Here is a 22,539-nt window from a genome sequence, read left to right on the forward strand (position 1 = left end):
TCAAATGCATTTTGAAGTGAACAGCCAATGGTTCAATGGCAATTGCAAATAGAAGTGGTGAGAGGGGGCGTCATTGCCTAGTAACAAATTCCAGTTTGAAGTAGTCTGAATTAGTCTGCAGTTGAGATTAAAAAATGAGAATTGTGAAAAAGGAGACTGACTCTTGCAGAAGAGTCGCAGCCCTTGTTATAGACACACCATAATGTCAATTAAACAATTCTAGATAACATGTATAAAGTAATAAACTACACAAATAATACAGTAAATAATGGTACATAGTTTATTTATGTATAGTAGAAAGGTACTTACAGTACAATTACTGATTATGATATTTAGGGTTGAATAGTTCATATTAAAAATGCAACAAAGCTATATTTAAATAAAACATTGCTGTAAAATTTAGAAAGAGGCAATAACATGAGTGAGATTAAAGTATAGATTTTCATTAAAATGAAAATTAAGACAAAAATGTACATGAGGAAAATAATTAACACTCAAAAGTGTGTCACAAAAAATGTCCTTTCTCTAAAGCCTTTAAAGGAATTATAAAGCTATTTTATTAATTTTTAAATGTTCAGAACTGCCATGGGCCTAAACTAGAGTTGCTTTGTGATTAATGCACATTTCCTCCCAGCACACAGGCTACCAAAATATAGATTAAAACAAATATTAATGGCGATAAGCAGCAATATAGATTAAAATTTCTTTCTTTTCTCACTTCTATGTCCATCCCACCAACTCACATCCACACACTCACCATCTTCCTGAAAGTCAAATTCCTCTACAACCCCAAGTAACTGATTTATATCATAAGTGAAATCCTTCAGACACACAAGGATGTCTGCAAGTGACAGACATGACTGATTAGATGGGTCAGATATGGCAAATTATTAGACTGGAATCAACACCGATCCCAAATCCAGGATAGAGAGGCTCAGTGAAGGACGCTTTGAACCTGTACAAGAGGGTCATTGTGTCTTCTGAGACAATATAAAATGAAACACAGCCAGCAGGACAATCCAGATACACTCCTACTCTGTGACAGAGTGGGGCAGTTATCTGTGTCTCCTTGTTATTGTGCCACACAGAATACCTGGTAGTAGAGCAGTCAACACTCCAGGATTTATCATTACCCCCAAGGCCAGACTCTGCAGCTTTTCCTTTCCTGCATATACCTTTATATGCAACACCTATAGAAGCCCCCTTACCTATCCACTCTACTTCCCAATAACAGCGAATCCCAATTATTCCCTGTCTGCACAGCACTTGACGCCAGTGTTCAAATCTGTCAGGATGATCCCCATATTGCATCTTTCTCCCTCGTGTCACCTTTCTGTTTCTTTCAGACAGAGATAGTTCTTTGTTCATTGTGTTAGGGTCAAGTGTGAGTTGGAAAGAGTCTAAAGGGAGGGAAAAAAAGAGAACAGCAATCACAGAAGAAATTTTCAACATACAAAATGATAATACATGAAAAGGATCTGTGTCTTTATACTCAACACAGGGGCTAACAGTACAAGGTCCTGAGCTAGATTTAGAGAATGGACAAGTGAGTGGATGGATGGAGTAAAATTCTGCAATGTGTTCAAAACTCTATATCTCTGATTGTCCTGAAGAATTTAAATCATGTAAAAGAATCAATTTTCTCTGAAATTGGGAAGATTAAACAACATAAACCTAGATTTTAGAAGTCCTAAAAGGAAACCAGCAGTGCACCAATTGTATAGTGCAGCCTAAATTAAACAGAGAGCAATGGTCTAAATAACTATTTTTTTTAGTCTTTAGTTTGTTTTTTTAAGCTTTAAAGGATCCTAATTAAATTACCCAAATGCCAACACAACTGACTGAGTAATGTTAAATCAACAGTAGAGATGAACGTTTCCAGTGCACATATACTGTAATTGTACACTAGAAAGTGTAAAATCAAGACTTTTGAACTGCTCTGCTGGCCATTAAACTTATAACTTTGGGAAAAGCATGTTATATTGATCTGAAACTTGAAGGGTGGAAGAGTGTGAAAATTATTCCAAGAACAGCATATCTGCGAATGATGCGTGTGAGTCGCGCCACTGGACTTCCCCACAGTGGCTATAAAAGGTGCTTGTCTGGCAGTTAAAATACTCTTAGGGAACAAAAATATCCTGGCAAAGGGGACAAGGGCTCTCTGATTTTGAGGTTGGGAGAATTGTGGGAATGTGGGGAGGCAGGCTGGGACATTGATGCTTGAGTTGGATGGAATGTGAGCACACTGACAAGAGTATGATGTTCGTTGGTAGGGGAGAGTCGGACACATCAAAGTAAGAGGTCTGGAGTACCACATCGCACAAACAGAAAAGTTGTGCACATGGCAGTGCTGGAGCGAACAACCTCATCACAGACCCTACCCCAAGAGTTGAGGTCTGTCACATTTCAACAGGCGTCTGCATGTACTGTTTGACCCATTTGGCAAGAGCTGTGCCTTTCTGCTCATTTCCAGCTACTTCTTAAAGGAGGGGTGCCCAATGCGTCGATCGCGATCGACCGTTAGATCAGAAAGGGAGGGCAGGTAGATTGCATTACATTCAAAAAATTTTTTTTTTTTTAATGTTAATCTATCATATATCCTCCCTATGGCATTTGCCACTTTATTGACATACAGGGTGGCCAGTCTGACATCTCTTTTCCTCTAACACACTGGTCATCCCGCACCCACAATCAAACGCGTGAGCTACTGCAAAACTCTGGATATCTAAGTGATCTAATTAGCCTTCCAATTTATATTGACTAAAAAAGGGATTTAAAAAAAAATTGTTGGTTATGGACTGGATGTGGAATTGGAAGAGGATTTTTTCTCTCACAATGTCACAATCAAAGTGCGTTTGTCTGATCTGTCAATCCATCATTGCTATTCCAAAGAAGGAAAATGCGGAAAGGAACTTTCAAACTGTTCATAAAAACTACAAAACTGACTTCCTTCCGAAAAGCGATCTGAGAAAGAGAAAGGAGAGGGAACTAAAATCGCAGTTAATCGGACAGCCGTCATTTTGCATCGTTCTGGGTGAGTCACTCGATCATTAAGCATAAGAAGTCCTTCCAAGATGGAGAGATGATAAAAGATGACTTCGTTGAGGCAGATGGCTAGGGAGAAATTCCTGCTGAGATTTCAAGACCCCTGGCTGGAGAAAAAAGAGTTTCTCCTTGTAATTAAACATGCAGAATACAAGCAACTTAATAACGATCAATGGCCGCTAGACTTGGCATTTTTCTTCTGATCTGACCAACATGTTGAATGAGTTTAATTTACAGCTGCAAGGAAAAGAGAAAACTATGGTCAATATGATTAGCTCAGTTAATGATTTCAAACGAAAAATGCAACATCTGCCTCAAAGCTGCAGCGCCTTGATTTGGGGAACATCCAAAACACGTGCCAGAGCTGGAGACGCAATGGAAGGCGTGTGTGCAACTTGGCAGCATGCGCTAGACAGAGCAGATTGAAAATTGTCTGTCAGACTTTATCTAATGGAAAAAAGTAACGATTCGAGTGCTGCCCAATGTAGCGGAGTAAGAGTAGCGTTTCTTCTTCACAAATGTACTCAAGTAAAAGTAAAAAGTATGGTGTAGTAAAACTACTCTTAGAAGTACAATTTTTTTAAAAGTTACTCAAGTAAATGTAACGGAGTAAATGTTACTACCCACCTCTGATACTCAGTATGTATATGTATATGTACTATACTATATATATATAGCATTTTTAATGTAGGTAGATCATTTTGACCTGGTCATTTTAAAAGTAGCTCGGAGGCCAAAAAAGTGTGGGCACCCCTGTCTTAAAGCGTTGACCACAGGTGTCTGTGCCTGCACTGGTGGCAAGAACACCACCAATAACAGGATGAGGGCCATCACATTTTGTTTTCAAATGAGCCCCAATTCAATTTACTGCAAAATGATGGACAGTTATATGGAGGTAGTGCAGTGAAAAGCTTCTGAAGATATGAATTTTACAGCACAATATGGATCCAGAACATGGTGTTACATTGTGAGGTTCCACTCCTTTTCTCGCCTCAGTGGCATTGCCTGCACCTTGACCAGCTAGCGATACATGACAGATACGTCACATCAGGCTAAGGTGGTACCCTATATGCAGATGTTTCCTGGTGCCATATACCAATAGAACAGTACTTGACCACATGTGGCACAAAGCATTGTAGAGATGAGAAATCCCTTAAGAATGAAAAATCAAAAAAGAGATCTTCTTAATATGTTTTTGCTTTCTCCTAGACAACAACAACATCAGGACCAAATAAAATGGAGACATCTGCATTTCTCTCCTGCTTTCTCAGATTTTTCTCCTCAGAAAAAATACCCCCATAGTCTCACAAGGTTCTCCTCTTGATTTTCAGCAAAGATCTCAGATCACAATAGTCTCAGTTCTTCCAAGTAGTGTTTTGAATTTTTTTTGCAATTTGGAAGTATTTCCTGCTTAGTAATATATGATGTAATGTATGGACAGTTGTTTGGGGTAATAAAATACTATGATAAATAAAACTGTAGTCCTTGGTTCTGAATAATACTATTAGTTGCTCCAATTAGATTATGCTCATTCTAGAAGACAAGACAGGCAATATGGCACAGTGGTTTGGATGTTGTGGCTTCAAACCCTGGTGCTGACACTGGGTGATCATGAGCAAGTCCCTTCATCGCTGCCTGTGCTCCACTTACAAACTAAACCAATTGTATCTCAAATGTTGCAAGTCACCTTGGATAAAGACATCAATCTAATAATAAGTAAACAGTACGAAACATTAGGAGAGATTAAAACAAGACTAGAAAGAGATCTACCAAAATACACCATGCTTTCAAACCAAAATCTCAATTTTGACTCTGAGTTGTATCTCATGTCTCCTTTTCTTCATAAGGAATTCTAGGAGAAATATCTCTGAAAGTTGATTCTTAAGTGAAATATAATCTTTTTGAACTCTCATGAGCCATAAAAGGTCAACCTCTGAGCAGTACATTTTTTATGGGATGGTTGGATAACAAATGGCATGTCAGAGACCACCAGTGTTTACCATGGACAGATACTGGCATGTCATTCCACAAACACACATTCAATGTCAATGCCTTTCCATACATGACAGTGAACTAGTGACTATTTCTGCCCATGGTGGATGCACTAAATGTTGATAATTGTCAGTTCCATATGTGTGATGAATCTGTACTTCTAATCAAATACACCACATATCATAAGTAATCTGCCACTTCAATACCATTTTGATACTTCATGTCTTACTTGGTGTTGGAATTTTAATGGCCAGCAGCAAAATAAAATATTTCCATTAGAGAAATGAAATTTATTCAAGCATTTATAGTGTGTAAATAAAAAGGTACAACAACATTTTCACACCTACTTAATTCATTTAATTCTTGCACAATGCCAGAGCCTCTTCCAGCAGCATACCTTTGCTAATGTATTAATGGGGAGAAAATGCAAACTCTGCAAAGTGTGAGATTCAAGACCAGGACATTGGATCTATGAAGTGACAATGCTACCTGCTAAGCTAATGTGTCACATTAATGACACTATTTAGTGTGAAAATAATACTGGTAGGAGCTAACTGCAGCACTGCCATGTGTGCAAATAGCATTTCTTAGCCATTCCCTTAACTTCCTTTTAAAATCTTACTAAGATAACAAACGCTTACTGAATACAAATTTCACTGCCTTTATTTTATTTATTCAACAAAACAAACAACCAATTTACCTGGTGGCTTTACACTTGCAAGAAATTTTCTGAAATTAATTTTTGCATAACTAGGAGGCTTTGCGCCCAGCTCGCTTCACTCACCAATCCCTGGGCCTGCGCTACATGCTAGCCACTTTGCGATTCAGCCACTCACATATGGGAATGCAGATGTACAATTTAAAGATTGTTTTTTTTATGGGAATTCCTACATATGCATAATAGAACTACGGTAACTATTTTACATTACAGCGAGTAATTAACCATATTAAAAATAGTAAAACATAATAATTTGAAAGTAAATTATGTTTCATGTTGCGTTACAGTTATTCATTGCGTTATACAATTTCGTTCTGTTTCAATTTGAAATTAACACACAGAGACTTTTTAAACTGACACTTTTACTGTAAAACTTCAGTAAAAACAATTTTTGGAATTAAATTTTCATCAATATTGCATTGAATTTTGATTCTGACTTACATCGTGACAACGCAACGTATAACTGCCCATGAGTGAATTTCATTTATTTCTCTCTAATAAATAAACAGACTTTTTCGAATGTTTGTCTCTGTGATTTAATTGTCATAGCAAAAACTATTCTAATGGGAAACTGTTAACGTTTTAATACAAATGGCATATCAAGATCTCTTTTGGTGTCTAATGTTATCCGCAGGAGATGTACTACTTTACCTTTCTTGGATATATCCTTCTTTCAACAGTAATTCATGCGGTGGGCGACTGTACGGTGTTAATGGTTGTAGATATTCTTTGGGATATTGTAAGTTGATGTTTTCACCTTCCGCACACTCACCACCAACTGTTTCAGCATAGTCTATTGATATGCATTTAACCAATTTGCTGTGTAACTGATCGACAATTTTTGCATTAACTCGTTTGACTTCATCATTTCTCGATGCTAGGATTGCCTGTGTACTCCTTCTGTTGATAACCCTTTGGGATGAAATTCTTCAATAAGATCTGAACATAATAAGTCTTCTTTTATTGGGAACTTAAAGCCAGGTAAATGTAAACATTTATAAGAGCTAAAAGAGCAGGAACTGTGTCTGTCAATAGCATTCATACAAATGAGAGGTGAAAGGGCCGTGTGCATGGTTGAATATGGTTGAGAGGAGGGCATGACTTTAAAAAATCTCATGGCCAAAGTCTCGTCTTGCGGGACTTGAAATTATCTCTTTGAAAAAGTCTCGTCTCAGGATTTACTTTTATAATAGAGAGACATAATCCATCAATCCATTAACTTAATCTCCTTATCCAGGGCAGAGTCGCAGGGCAACTGAAGCGGATCCTAGTAATCATCGGGAACAAGGTAAGGACATCACCTCGACAGGGTGCCTACCCATTGCTGACATGACATAGTAAATATATTTTCATAATAAAATATTTGTAGTATCATCATTTAATTTACTTAAAATTTCTAAAGTGTCACATTAGAAATTAAGGTATAAAAAAACACACTGCCTCCACCTATCGCTTGAGAGAGGCTGCCATGATGTGGTACTACAGTACTTTCCATGAAGTGTAAATCACAAAAAACAGAGTGTATTTTTTTCATTGCCATAAAACAACATTTGATTTAGAATTTCACCGTGAGATGTAAAGTATGAAACATCATCACTCAGAAGTCAATTCTACATTCCAACCCTGGGATTTTAACTCAGGGTAATTTTAAGTAAAGATGGGCCAGCAAAGGGGCTTATAGACCACCTCAGGCCTAAAGAGCAATTCACTTTATGCTGCTCTTGCTCACAGAGATATATTTTATATCTGAATGACTTTGTAAACAGAAAATAATGCAATACCCACTCGTTACATCTTCTGATCTGACCTCTCATTAAGTGACTCCACGGGCCTTAAAACCTTGTTTAAATAGGTAATGACAGGAGCAAATGAGCAAATGTGAAGGCCATTACAGTTAAAATTCAATCTATAAAGAATCATTTATTCATTTAATCATTTTCCATGCCTACTTTTACCATTGCAGGATAAAGTGAAAGCATACACAGGCAGCATCAAGGACAACAAAGGAAATGATCAAGACAAGTCCATTTAAGAGGACACTGACTGACGCACTTACGTACTCTGAGCTGATTTAGAGCAGCCATTTAAAGCGCTCTGCGTGACTTGTTAATGCAGAAGAAACTGGAGCATCAGGAGAAAATGCACAATCACATGGGAAGAATGTTCATATTCCAAACTGACAGTGAGCAAGTCAGGATTTAAACTCTGTTGCTCCAGAGCTGTGAGCTGCCAGAGCAATGCAAGTCACCGTACTGTAAAATCTAAACTCATGCATTAAAAAGATACAAGCTGTTAAAAATGGCACATTTTTTTAAAGATTAAAGGGTCTACATTCAAATATGAAAAGAAAAACTCCAAAAAGAGACCTAATTAAAGCTGGTACTCCAAATTTGAAATTCAGTCATAATAGAAATGTCATTTGATGAAGGCTTACACTTTGTAATCAATGCATGGCCGAGGCAAGGCCAAAGTTGTAGCCAAGCTGTTTGGTGAAAGTTAGCCGTGTCGCTAAATAACTATGCTGCCTAAATGACTGAACTTATTTAAAAGCCTATAAACAATAGTTCAGCTCACATAGACTCTGCCACAGGGTGAACCTGTCACAAGGCATGTTTATTGCCATTTTCAGTACATGAGCATTTGTACTGCTGCCAAAGGGGGTGCCCCACTGCTCAGGTTCATAAGCAAGAATAGTCATCCACCCATCCACTCATTATTAAAACCACATAATCCAGTTCAGGTGGTGTTATCTGGAGCTATCTTGTCAACATTGGCCATAAGTTAGGAATATAAGGAGAGCATGTAAACTCCACAGAGGTGGTTCCCAGCTAGGAATTCTGAGCCATTATGCTATCTAAGAAATTAGATATTTAAAAAGTTAATTTCAATTGTGTGAGTTAAGCAAGTAAAATATAACTTACATCTTAAAAACTCATGTCTTGTCTGGAACAGTGGAGACAGTGGAACATCACTCACTTAATAAAAAAAGAAAAATATTTTAAACTTAAATGATAGCTTGTTGGTATAATGTGCACAGTGAAAGACAAAATAGATGGACTGACAAATGATAAGAGGCAGTTCTACTTCCTTCATGTAATATATGGAATGTCTCCCCCACATGGATTTCCTCAGTCAGTTTAAGATGAATGAATACATACTTTACCTACTGGAATGAATTTCACAATTTCCTGAAAGCTGAAGTTCTCCAGCCGTTCTTTCAGACATGACAGCTCTTTTTTCAGGTTTTCAGTAAAACACGGAGCAGTGAGAACAAAGCTGAGGGATTCTCTGCTTCCCGAGGGAACACAGAATGATGTGAATGTCTGCATCAGAAGAGAGGAGGAGGAGATTGGGCTTTAGAGAGGAATGCATTTGAAGACCTTCTGATGACAGAGACCTATGAAAACCCAATGACTTTTAGGAGTTCTCATTGGTCCAACTGTCTCTGAATTTGCACTCTTACCTGGAGGAATATGATATCATCATCCGTCTCGGAGAGTTCAGTGAGTTCAGTGTCGCTTCTCTTGAGGTCCTGGATGTCCTTCTCTATTCTCTCTATAATTTCTTCAGCCTTTGCAACTTCTTTCTCCTCTTGCTCTCTCATCTTCTTCATCAGATTCCCAAGGGTTTCTTTGAGGCAGCAGATCAGATCTGAGAGGCTCTTCTCAATTTGCTGCACCTCCCTGTCTACAGAATTCTGTTAGAATGGAAAAAGAAATCTTTTCAGGTCTCCTGATAAGAAGAATTTGTAGTTAGTTAGCACTTTTCTGTGTCACACTAGGCATGTTTACATGTGCCTCAATAACCCAGTTATTCACGGAAACCTGGTTTCGAAAATGCCAAGTAAACCCTTATTCTATTTAGTGAAACCAGGTTATTGGACTCTGAGAAACCTGACGAACAGAGGTGAATAACCTGATTATGTGTCCGTGTAAAGACTAAAATGGGTTGCTGCTAAGGAGTTTGTAATCTGCGCATGTCCTTTACACTCCATCACTCTGTGTATGCATTTGCTGTACGTATTTGTCGTATTTGCTGAGGATGATGTTTAACTCTTTTTCAGCTCAGTTTAATGAGGTTGGAGCATTTTGACAAAGATCTCAAGAAGATTACTTGCCCATGTAAATGCGGATTTTTAAGAAACCATGCTTTTGCCTTATTCACCTGAGCCCGGTAATGTGCATGCTTGTAAATGCACTCAATGTTGTGTCTTTTGTATGAAAAACGCAAATGCAGAAGCAGCAAAATGGCATATGAGAGCACAGTCTGACACTCAGTTTACTTCATTGACTTGGTATTTGAGTCCTTGTTTAATTTGGAATAGATTACTTGGCTCCTGCCTGGAGCCCATTGCTATGAAGCAGTGCTGGCAAACCTGTACTTCCAAAGTGGGTACAAAAAAGGGACAGGATGCTTCATTTTCAGTATTGTCTATATCAAAACCACAGAAAGGAGAGTTTGTAAAACAAAGAGGTAACCATGCATTTTCACTTCGCAAGGTACTCCCTACTTAGCTATTGCATGGTACAAGAAACTTAAAACAAGAGCAACGTCATCTTACAATCAGGCCAAGGAGCTGCTGGGTTTTTGTTATGTTACTGTGGCCCTGTTTCTCCTTGACATTTACAACCATGCAGTGTATTATGGTAGCTTTTTTTCTTATCATAACATCTGCTCTTAATAAAGCTCACCTTAATCAGACACACATAATCTTTGACCTCTTCCAGTCTCTTTTGTTTTTGCTGGAGCTTCTTTTGGATTTCTCTCTTTGTCATCGCCATCTGTTTCTGTGGGGAAATGAGTGCCCAGTGAGTAAGATAACACAGAGAATGGCAATGTGTTGGATGTTCATCAGACATGCAAGTACTCTATACATGTAATAGTGAACTTAAACTGTAATTGGACAACTGCTTTAACTCCACCTGCATTTGTAAGTAATTTACCAAAGCAGCACATTATTTTGTGCTCACTGTTTATAAATGACTGCTGGACCAGACACAGATTTAACTCCATCATTTAACCATTATGAAACTGATCACCAAAACGAAGCAACAACTTACAGAGAAGAGATGTGTCTGACACAATGAAGCCAGGTTAAGAATCTCTCTTTTAAAGGAATATTCAAAAAATCTGTTTTTATATGTTACCCTCATGAGACCGTTAGTGATTCAGTTCGTTCTTTTTAAATTCACTTCCACTTATGAGCCCAGCATACTATACAATAAGTACAAATGTAGTAAAATAATATCTCAAAACCAGAGTCAAAGCCTATTCCAGAAGCTCTAGGGGGGTGCAAGTGTGACAGTCCTGGATTGGGCATCAGTCTCTACACTTAAACAGAGGCAGAACACTCAGAGGAAGACCCAACAGAGACACAGGAAGAATATCTGCACATGAACCCAGGACGCTAGATCCATGCATCATAAACATAATATATAAAGTTGAAATAAAAACACAAAAATCTTGCAATAAATACCAATACATACAGACTCACCAAAGAAGACTAGAAGCTGTATTTGCTGCCAAAAGGTTCAAAAACTTATAAGAATGATAGATTTCAGTTTTGATTTTTAACATATTTGCAGAGGTTTCCAATAACATGTTTTCACTTTGTCATTATGGGCTATTGAGTGTAGAATGATAGTCAAAAATGACACATTCATCTATTAGAAATTAAATTTACAACACATATATTAAACATATTATGGCCTGCAGGGGGAGCTCCAGCTCCCCAGACCCAACACAGGCAGATACGAGTCACATGTCCAGCACAACCCACAGGCTTTTATTCACATGTGGGAAACTCTTCTCAATGGACTGTACAGTGAATAAGCACAATAAGAAAGTAACACAGCACTTTGCCTTCTTTTCTCTGTCTCATCTCTTCCTCTGTCTGTCTTCACTTCTCCTCCAGCAAGCTCTGTCCTACACCTCCCAACTCTGGCTCCTGGACCAGTAGCAGCTGGCTCCTTTTTTCCTGCACCCAGAAATAATCCCAGTGGCCTGTTAGCATGGTCTGGAAACGCTTCCAGGTGAGGGGGGAGCCCAATGAAGTAACCCCTGCAGCACCTCCTGGCAACATTCCCACCAAACTCCAACTCCCATGAAGCCCTGTGGTAACTGTAGCACTCCAGTGGGGATGCCATATAGCAATTCGGGGGAGTTAATGCCCTGTGCCCATATATATATTGCGGCCCCTTGTGCCTCCTCCAGACCGCGAGGGGGCGTCCGCCCTGGTTATGTTGGGGGCCTCGGGTGAAGGGCTTGGAAGCCAAGCCCTGTAGGGACCCGTGGCCGCCGCCAAGCGCCCCAGTGCCTGAATATCCCGGAAGCCCTACACTTCCACCACACCAGGAAGTGCTGGGGGGAAGACGACAGGGGACACCCGGACAGCTTCCGGGTGCGCAGCCGGCACTTCCGCCACACTGGGGCGTGGCTATGGAGGAATGCCGGGAAGCAGCTGCAGCCTATCTGGGTTCCCATTTAAGGGGCCGCCTCCCTCCAGTCATCGGCGAGAATCGGGTGGAAGAGGACGGAGCTGAGAGAAAGGACGGGAGGCGGCCAGGAAGGCACAAAGACTGTGAGGCCTGGGCAGTGGGGAATCGGTGCAAGTGGCACTGGGGTTCGTGGTGCACATGACTTTATTTGTATATAATTGTAAAATAAACTGTGTGGTGGAGCCAACGATGTCTGTCTGCCTGTGTCCGGGTCCCAGTCCACAATATATACACTCACCTAAAGGATTATTAGGAACACCATACTAATACAGTGTTTGACCCCCTTTCGCCTTCAGAACTGCCTTAATTCTACGTGGCATTGATTCAACAAGGTGCTGAAAGCATTCTTTAGAAATGTTGGCCCATATTGATAGGATAGCATCTTGCAGTTGATGGAGATTTGTGGGATGCACATCCAGGGCACGAAGCTCCCATTCCACCACATCCCAAAGATGCTCTATTGGGTTGAGATCTGGTGACTGTGGGGCCATTTTAGTACAGTGAACTCATTGTCATGTTCAAGAAACCAATTTGAAATGATTCGAGCTTTGTGACATGGTGCATTATCCTGCTGGAAGTAGCCATCAGAGGATGGGTACATGGTGGTCATGAAGGGATGGACATGGTCAGAAACAATGCTCAGGTAGCCCGTGGCATTTAATTGGCACTAAGGGGCCTAAAGTGTGCCAAGAAAACATCCCCCATACCATTACACCACCACCACCAGCCTGCACAGTGGTAGCAAGGCATGATGGATCCATGTTCTCATTCTGTTTACGCCAAATTCTGACTTTACCATTTGAATGTCTCAACAGAAATCGAGACTCATCAGACCAGGCAACATTTTTCCAGTCTTCAACTGTCCAATTTTGGTGAGCTCGTGCAAATTGTAGCCTCTTTTTCCTATTTATAGTGGAGATGAGTGGTACCCGGTAGGGTCTTCTGCTGTTGTAGCCCATCCGCCTCAAGGTTGTGCGTGTTGTGGCTTCACAAATGCTTTGCTGTATACCTCAGTTGTAACGAGTGGTTATTTCAGTCAAAGTTGCTCTTCTATCAGCTTGAATCAGTCGGCCCATTCTCCTCTGACCTCTAGCATCAACAAGGCATTTTCGCCCACAGGACTGCCGCACACTGGATGTTTTTCCCTTTTCACACCATTCTTTGTAAACCCTAGAAATGGTTGTGCGTGAAAATCCCAGTAACTGAGCAGATTGTGAAATACTCAGACCGCTCGTCTGGCACCAACAACAATGCCATGCTCAAAATTGCTTAAATCACCTTTCTTTCCCATTCTGACATTCAGTTTGGAGTTCAGGAGATTGTCTTGACCAGGACCACACCCCTTAATGCATTGAAGCAACTGCCATGTGATTGGTTGATTAGATAATTGCATTAATGAGAAATTGAACAGGTGTTCCTAATAATCCTTTAGGTGAGTGTATATATATATATATATATATATATATACACACACACACACATATTGATGTATGTCCTCCCTGTGATGGTTTATGTTCCCTCTCCTCTATGGTACTATATAATAACAGGACATAGGGAGACTACCTATCAAAGCTGTATAGTTCCCTAAGCAGCTAGGTGGCATCATTCCTTGCCTGGGTCATCCAAGTGCACATACTCAGTGTCACCTGGGGGTTGTAGTCCCTTTGGACAGTCCTGCTGGGTGCCTCCAGGACAGCAGCTGAGAATAGGTTTTCCTATTCAGAGGGGGTTCCGTTTGACCAGGAAGTGCTTCCTTTATATAATATTGTGGTGCTGGAAGTACTTCCAGGTCTGGAATATAAGGAGCCACCTCACTACAGTGAGAGAATTGAAATCAGTTGACACCTTGTGAAGCCATTTTAGCAAGATCATTTGTATGAAAATGTGCTATAGAAATAAGACATTGTCAGGAGAGAAGGGGGACAAAGCTTGCCTGGGAGAAATGGATTAGAAAGAAGGAAAAATAAAGATTTGGGAAATTTATTATAGAAGAAGGTCCTTTTTTCGACTAAAACTCTCCAAAATGTTTCCAGGTCATGATCCAACCTGCGAACGTTGCAACCAAGTCCCAGCCTCACTAGGTCACATGTTCTGTTCCTGCACCAAATTAACATTATTCTGGACAAACATTTTTAATTACCTCTCAGACAGTCTTGGACTCACAATCCCTCCTAACCCATTAACAGCTGTGTTTGGGGTTCTTCCAGAGGGGCTTAAAGTGGAGAAGGACAAACAAATTGTGATTGCATTCACTACACTGTTGGCACGCAGACTTATTCTGATAAACTGGAAGAACCCAAACTCTCCTCTTTTAAGTCAGTGAGAAACCAATGTGTTATATAATTTGAAATTGGAAAAAATCAAATACTCAGTAAGAGGAGTAAGAGTAAAGACTTTTTTTAAAACATGGCAGGATCTAATCAGTAATATTTTAAAATAAGTTCATGAAGCACAGAGAACTTATTAATTTAGGTATGTCTACAAGCCTTAAGTTTTACGCTGTTTGGCTTGCTCTCTCTCTCAGGGGTGGGGATCGATCTGTTTTTTAACTCCATTTTTCTTTTTGTAAAAACTTGATTGCTTTGTATGGATTGCAATAAAATTAATAAAATAAAAAAAAAAGAAGAAGGCGCTTTTGGTAATGTATTTCTTTAACATAAACATTTATATGAACCTGGGACCTATGTCTGCATGATTGTGTCTACAGTTTGAGGCTCAGAGATGTCACCTACATATCACAATATCTGCATAAAGTATATATACGTAATATATATGAATACCTGTATGTATATATATTATTTTATATATATATATATATATATATATATATATATATATATACTGTAGATATATATATATATATACTAGGGGGTTTAACGACCTGCACTACATGCCAGCCACATCACGTCTCTGCTGCTCGCATTGTGAAGAGGGGGGCTGAAGGCACCACAAGGAGATGCGGTCACTCCTCTGAAACCCCCTCTTAAACTGTGATACAATGGGAAACAAATACAGTTTTTTTTTTACCTCCTCTTTGCTCGATCAGCTGCTGGTTTGCTGCTGCTGACATGCCACATAATCTGCTTCTCGCGCAGCACTTTGAACATTTAAAACGCCTGTACAGCAGCTATCCTACTCTTTTTCTTTTATTTACAGCCCTGGGTGTGATTAAATCTCTTGGCACAAAGTCTTGTCTCGCGGGATGTGAGTTCTTGATATTTTTTAGTTTATAATTTAAAAACAGAATAAGAATCTGAAAATCTAACATCACATTAAAATTTGATAAATTCTGAAAAGAATGATACCAAATATATAAATGTAGGTTTTAAAATAAGCCTGATTGAAAGCATGACAAAAAACGTGACATAAAATCATTGCACAAAATCATTGCACCTTTTAGGCTTAGGATTTTATATATGTGGTCCAGATCTAATTATGCAATTTTCATTACGCTATAACTTATTAAGTTTATTACATAGAAAATTACCAGAAATATCCCGGACCATCGAGAAGTGTCCGAACTGACGACATGAAGAATCGTCTTCGCGCCAAACTGGAGTCATCCCTGCATAACTCAAAGTAGTCCAGATGAATATATATATATATATATATATATATATATATATATATATATATATATATATATATATATATATATATATATATATATATATATATATATATATATATAAATAAAAGCCCAGCGCGGTGTCTGTGTCCGTGTCCGGGTCCGCGTTCCTTTTGGCTGTATAGCCGCCCTGTAGAAAAGCCCCAGTCCGTCCCCTCTCAGAATTCCTGCTTACCCCACTCCGTTCTTTCCCATTTGCTTTTATTTTTCCTGTTCCCGAAAATCTTTTCAAAACAAAAGTAAAGAAATAGACAGAGCGTCACATTAACGTCTTCTCCCCTCTGCCTATTAAATAATCAATAAAATGAAATAAAAAAATCACGAAAGAAACAGAAACCACAACCTACCCTTACAGCGTCCACCGCGCTTCTGGCGTTAAAGCCAAACACGTGGTGTATGCAGGTTATGAGGTGTGCCCGTACTACAAAAGATTATATTGTTCATATACTATTAACTATTTACAGGGATCAACTCTTTTGGGGAAGTTCATAACAAAAAAAAATAAATTCAATTATAACTAACATGTGCACTTGAGTCGGATGGTTCCCCTGGTCACCAATTCGTGTGTTTCACAATGCCCACTATGCCTTTCCGTCTTCAGCTACCCATGTGCACTTGTACGGAGGAGACCTTAAGGAACAAAGGAAACGAGACGCAACTAAACCTGCCGCTGTGAGAGAGGACACATTACAGCGTGATCATGAAGCAAAGAGGCAAAAGCGTAGTAGTCGCTCGCAAGAAACGGACACTCAGCATTCACACAGATTAGCTCAACAACGCGTCTCTGCCGCACAACGAAAGGCAACTGAAACCCCTACTGAGAGAGAAGACAGATTACTCCGTGATCGCGAAAGAAAGAGGCAAAAGTGTGCCATTGAGACACCCGATGAGAGGTCCTTACGATTGAGTCCTTCAACTGTGGTCATCCAACGCGCAGCGTAGCGCGCGCCAAGTTGCTAGTATATATACTGTATATATAAAGAGAGAGAGAGAGAGGCTGGTTTTATTCAAGTCATTATATGCATATATAATCTAAATTAAATTGTGGAAGATAGTATGTTAAGCAGCATACTGCATTAAACATTGGTGAAACAGAAGATAGCTCAATATCAGTTAGATGTTCTTTGTATTTTGTGATTTATTAGAAATTATTCCACTCTTGTCTCTTTGCTGCCACATATCAACACAGTCCTTCTCCAACACTGATAGGCTTTTTCCTTCACAATGTGACATGTCTCTTATTGTTATTATTATTATCTCTTCCATATTCATATTACCAAATGCAATGCGCCGTTTTGGCGGCAAATTTGAATGAATTTACACAGTGCCAAAATTTGAAAAGCTGGATAGAAACTCAGGTGGCTAACAATAAGAAACAGGAGGCCTGTAGATGGCACTGCTCGCTCAAAGTAAATACAATATTATGTAGACTCCTTAGAGAAGAAAAGTCATTACTATAAGTAAAAAATACATGGAGTTCTCATCTCATCTCACTTTTCTAAACCACTTTTCTTTGTGGACACATGGAGAAATTTAACACAACTATTTTGTTATACTGCAAACTGATAACCAAATATATTTATATGGGATTTTGTAACTTTTCATAAAGAGAGCAGAATGTATAGTTTTTTCATAAAACAAAATAAAATTTCATTGAAGGGTTATTCTGAAGCACAAATGAACTATAATCACAAGATTTCAAATGGATGATATGACTTCACAATCACACAGCTGTCCATATCAGGCCTCCTGGTCCACGGTGCGAGTAGCTGTGAATGAAGAGGTGCCGCTCTCGCAGGTTTGTAGCAGAACCATGAAGCATGACTGAGGAGATGGCTGCAAAAAAATATTTGGGGCTAAGTTCTCAGGCACCATCAAGTTCATAGGAAGAAAAAGGAACTACCAGAACAAATCAAGTAGGAACAAAAGAATTTTTTCGTACTGCTTTGTTGGCATAGTCTGCTGGTGAGGATGACTGGAGGGAAGCCACTCCTTAAAATTGGGCATATAACTGCATGCCCAGAGTTTGTAGTAAAGCACAAGGCAATATCTGAAAGCATTCTGGAAAAGGCTAAGAGGACAAATGAAATAAAAATGCAGGCCTTTTCTATAAAGTTTAAAGCATTCAGCATTCCAGCAGTAGCATAGAAAAGCACTCATTAGGGGATGTTTTCTGAAGGCACTATATATAAACAATGAAAATGCGTTATTCTACTTAATACTTATTCCATAATTGGAAGTTAAAATATGAAAGCAAGAATTCTAAAGAGTTCAATAAAAGCAGGAACTAGCCATTATCTGTAGGTGAGTGAATGACTCTCACGTATACGTAAGCACTAGAAGACCACCAATAAACTCAAGCCCCTGCTTACCTGTTTCTCTGTTCTTTCCATATCAGGTGTCACCGTGTCGTGATTTCTGTGTTTAGTTGCTACACATAAAGAGCAGATACAACTCTGATCAGTTTTGCAGTAAAGTTCCATAAGCCTCTGGTGTTTGGAGCAGATCTTCTGGTGCAGGTTTTCCATTGGCTTTTCCAGTTTGTGTCTCTTCATAGTTTCAAACTGCCAGTGAGGCTGGATGTGAGTCTCACAGTAGGAGGCCAAGCATGTCAGACACGTCTGGACGGCTTTCTTCTTTGTGCCTGCACATTCGTCACAGAGTACCTCTCCACGTTCTGTCTGCCATTCTGTCTTTGCCAAGTGGAGTTTTGATTCCCTTAATTTCTCTGCAACATCAGCCAGCATGACATTTCGACAAAGTGCAGGTCTTGTGATGAATGTTTCTCTGCACTGAGGACAGCTGTAGACTTCGCTCTGATCCCAGTAGCCACTGAGGCATCTCATGCAGTAGTTGTGTCCACAAGGGATTGTGACCGGCTCCACTACAATTTCCAGACACACCGGACAGGTAAACTGATCCTGAGAAACTGAGATACTTGTTTGTGCCATTGAGTCTACCACAGAGTGAGATGGTCTGGCACAGAGAGGGCGTCAGAGAAAATGAAACTGAAATGAGTTTCACCCACTGGCTCTGGCGGGAAAATGATTTAAATTTTGTAGCTCTGTAATTGTCATTGGCATCAGTTCTGGAGAGGAGGGATTTTTTTTTGGTATACTTCCCCTTTATTTTTATTGGAGATTACTGCTTCGACACAGATTACTGCCTGCTTCTAGTCTCTCGATTACAACATTATTATAAATCAGAGTTGGCTTAAAAAATGACTTCTTCAGTAAAATAAAGACTTAAAAAAATAAAAATAAAAAACAAAGTAATTTTATGATAAAGAAAAGATATCACTAAGTGACTTAAAAATGCTTGTAGATTTTAAAATACACACTGCCTTTGAGATCTCTTCCACATTCACTCTGAAAGGAACACAGTAGGTTGTGTATTCAACTTTTTTCAGTTAATCAAATTTTTGGCATGCATTTATTTTAATTTTTAATTGGTGTTTATACAAGGGTTGGATTCCTGCCTTGTGCCCTGTGTTGGCTGGGATTGGCTCCAGCAGACCCCCGTGACCCTGTGTTTGGATTCAACGGGTTGGAAAATGGATGGCTGGATGGTTTATACAAGGAAACACACAGGAAACAACATAACACTGGGGCACAGAAAGGAAAACAAAAGCAAAAACTGTAGTTTGAAAAGTTTACAATGTACACTGGAGACAATAATGCACATCCTTTTTTTTTTAAATCATGCTTTCTTAAGTGCAGGACTTGGAGAAATCAAACTTGAAACATACACAAAGTCCTAGCTCCCTAAACAAATTAAATTTTCGTTGCACCGCACGTTATACCTGTGTAACTGTGTGTGTGATAAATGAAACTCTTGAATCAAATAAATAAAAGCACTCAGCAGTATTTTTTAGTAAATCCAGAAACGCGGATGGTATTGCTTAGCACACTCATCTTTGAAATAGTGACACTGTGATGATGCTGTATGTTAAATACCAGGCAGGCTCATGGCAACAATAAGTTGTTTTAAATATAAACAGCATGGCAGAGGTAATGCAAAAACACCTGAAATAGCAGTACCCTCAATCAGAAATGGTCTGCAAAATGGCACTGGGTACATGCCACAAATATGGCAATACAAATATTAAATGAGTCAAAATCAAGACTAAGGGGCAAATTAGCACACATGAATGGGCTCTAAAAGAAATAAACCTAACAATTGCAAATCCAAATGCAAGTACCATGCTGATTAGCACATGCAAGTAAGAATTTCACTCCTGGTGAAATCCAATTGCATTTGTGGCAGATGGCCGGCAGCTCATCCCCGCCAGGACGCTCCTGTGATGGAAGGATGGGGAGAGGCAGCTTTTCAAGGATACTGCCTCTCCTAAAACATTAGATGGCAGCTTCCTTGGGATCTAGCGGTGCCCCAGATTCCCGCAAGGCATCCTGGGACTTGGTGTTCGGTTGCACAGCCCTGTTGGGTGCCGTGGGTGCCTCCAGGGGGAGCTGTAAAAGAACAGAAGGACTCATGCCGTATTTATAGCCTGAAAGTAATCCCAGGTCACGAGGACGGGAGTCCCGAAGCACTTCTGGGATGAAGAAAAATCCAATTCTCCATTTCATCTGGAAGTGCTAACAAGTCACGTGAGTGGAAGAACAAAAGCACTTCTGGGTCAAGGGCTATATAAAGGACTGCTGAAGACCCAGCAAGCAAGCCAGAGTCTGGAGGAGTTGGACAGAGCTTGCTGGGAGGAGTGGAGGAGAAATTATTGTGATTATTATTATTATTATTAATGTTATTGTTAGTGAATTGCCTGTGTATGGTAGTGGAGGTGCTTGGAGACACTGAAAACAAGAAGAAAATAATTAAATACCTTCTTGGTGATTTTACCCTGTGTTTATTGTGTCTGTCTGTTGGGTTGAAAGGGGCGATAGCGACCTCTAGCGTCTCACACTCTGAATGAGTGAACTGGCTCCTGAAGACAATGATCACATCCTTCAACTACATTGTTAGCTCCAGACAGACAGACAGACAGTCCTCTTGAAAGGGTAACTGGTCTCAGTCTCCCCAAACCAGACACACCTCTGTACAAACAGCTTCAAACCATCAAAACATAATGTAGCAGATGAAGGGGAGGATGATCGCTGCCCTGTCCTGTGTGAACACTAGATGGTATGGTTACCCCTGTAAACCCAACAGACAGACACACAGAACACTGGGTAAAAGCACTGAGAAGTATTTTTATTATTTTCTTCTCAATAATAGTGCCCTAAGCACCACAGCCACCAATAAACAGGCAAGCAATAAGCACAATAACCATGCAGTTCTCTCTCTATCTCCTCCACACCTCCCAGCAAACTTTGTCCACTTCCACCCAGCTCTGGCTCGCTTGCTTGGTCTTCAGCAGTCATTCAAATAGTCCTTGACCAGGTCAGAAGGAGAACTCAAGTTCTTTAATCAGCCTGGAAGTACTTCAAGGATTCTGTCCTCGTGATCCATTAGTACTTCCGGCCTAGGTGAGAATTTATTCTCCCACCATCTTCCCACAGCGTCCCCTGGCAGCATCCATGGTGCCCAGCAAGGCTGTGTTGCCGAATTCCATATCCCATAATGCCCTGCGGGAATCCAGGGCAAAGCTGTAGTCCAGGAGAGCTGCCATCTAGTGTCTTGGGGGACGCAGTGTCCCCCATCCTTCCATCTCAGGGGTGTCCCGGCTGGGTTGAGCTGCTGGTCATCTCTTACACATGATCATCTTAGTTGTACAACTTGTGGCCAAGCCTGCTTGGTTCTCCGTTGGTGAGAAACTCTGGAGAAGGAGACATTTGCTTTCAAAAGCCTCTGATGTATTTATGACTAAACCTGCTTCTAAACTGTTCGTCCCAGACACTATTTCTCAAACAGAAAGGTCCTGTGAGCTATTCTGTAGAATGCAGATTGCCAGGGACCATAAAATAGATTCACTCAACATCGCCAATGTGAAGCCTTGGTTTTGCCATACACAATGGCCTCGGGGTAGGAAATGTAGCAGTGCTACTTCAAATGGATGGCAGTCCCAAACAGCCCTAATAGTTTCTTTTGTGTCTGTGTTAGTTAATTAATTACCACCATTGGGGTTGTTGAGGTGAGCACATTATTTGTTAAATGTTTTTAATATATTCTATGTTATTGATATATTCAAACTTCTGTATTATTTGTCTCTGCGTGTGAGTATGTGCAAGCTGAGTCAAGGTTGGGTGCATTCCTGGCATCCCCGAGATAAAATAAATAAAATCACCATTTTAAGGCAATGAAAATCTGAGCACCTCACGGCTGCCTCAACTCTGTTTTGTACATGAGATAATGACCCTTGTCACACACATTCGCAAGGGAGGCAGCCAAAGGGCTCAAAAGAAGGTAATTCCCGGTCAGACCAGGGGGTGGCAGAGTGCACTAATCCTTTCTCTTATCTCCCTGCAGACCAAATGCAGGAAATTCTGCCTGACTCCCATAACATCACTTCTGGTTCTGTTCTAGAAGATATCGCTTCCAGACCAGCAGAAGAGCCTAGCTGCTAATGACGTCATTTCCATATCTCAAGAAGTCGCAGCCTGATGGCCTAATTTCCAGTTCCAGTAACAAGATCCTTCCTCTTCCCATTTTTCAACTATTTATCCGCCATGTTTCCTAACCGGTTCAGTTCTGTTTTGGACTCTTGT

At 40.0% G+C, this 22,539-nt stretch overlaps 1 protein-coding gene across 2 annotated transcripts; it reads right to left on the reverse strand.

Moving 5' to 3' along the window:
* Positions 1 to 305: 305 nt before the first annotated feature.
* Positions 306 to 19,105, reverse strand: LOC120537088 (tripartite motif-containing protein 16-like). 2 transcript variants are annotated; one of them, XM_039765731.1, is made up of 6 exons: positions 18,253 to 19,096; positions 10,447 to 10,542; positions 9,219 to 9,452; positions 8,919 to 9,078; positions 8,677 to 8,730; positions 306 to 1,400 (listed from the first exon to the last, which is right to left on the reverse strand). In XM_039765731.1, the coding sequence occupies exons 1-6, from the start codon at positions 18,829 to 18,831 to the stop codon at positions 874 to 876; spliced, it is 1,650 nt and encodes a 549-aa protein (XP_039621665.1). In that variant the 5' UTR covers positions 18,832 to 19,096; the 3' UTR covers positions 306 to 873. The 2 variants fall into 2 exon arrangements, 1 of the variants encoding a protein (XP_039621665.1); XR_005635260.1 differs by having other exon boundaries at positions 1,378 to 1,400; positions 8,923 to 9,078; positions 18,253 to 19,105.
* Positions 19,106 to 22,539: the final 3,434 nt, after the last annotated feature.

Source organism: Polypterus senegalus, chromosome 10 (genome assembly GCF_016835505.1).
Source record: "Polypterus senegalus isolate Bchr_013 chromosome 10, ASM1683550v1, whole genome shotgun sequence".
NCBI classification, from domain to species: Eukaryota; Metazoa; Chordata; class Cladistia; order Polypteriformes; family Polypteridae; genus Polypterus; species Polypterus senegalus.

Excerpts from the sequence above, each read along its gene's own strand:
- LOC120537088 (XM_039765731.1), bottom strand. The coding sequence starts at position 18,831 with ATGGCACAAACAAGTATCTCAGTTTCTCAGGATCAGTTTACCTGTCCG. Across the intron at positions 10,543-18,252 it reads TGGAAAGAACAGAGAAACAG|AAACAGATGGCGATGACAAA; the intron begins GTAAGCAGGGGC and ends ATTTCCCCACAG. Across the intron at positions 8,731-8,918 it reads TGTGAAATTCATTCCAGTAG|TGAGTGATGTTCCACTGTCT; the intron begins GTAAAGTATGTA and ends TTTTTTATTAAG.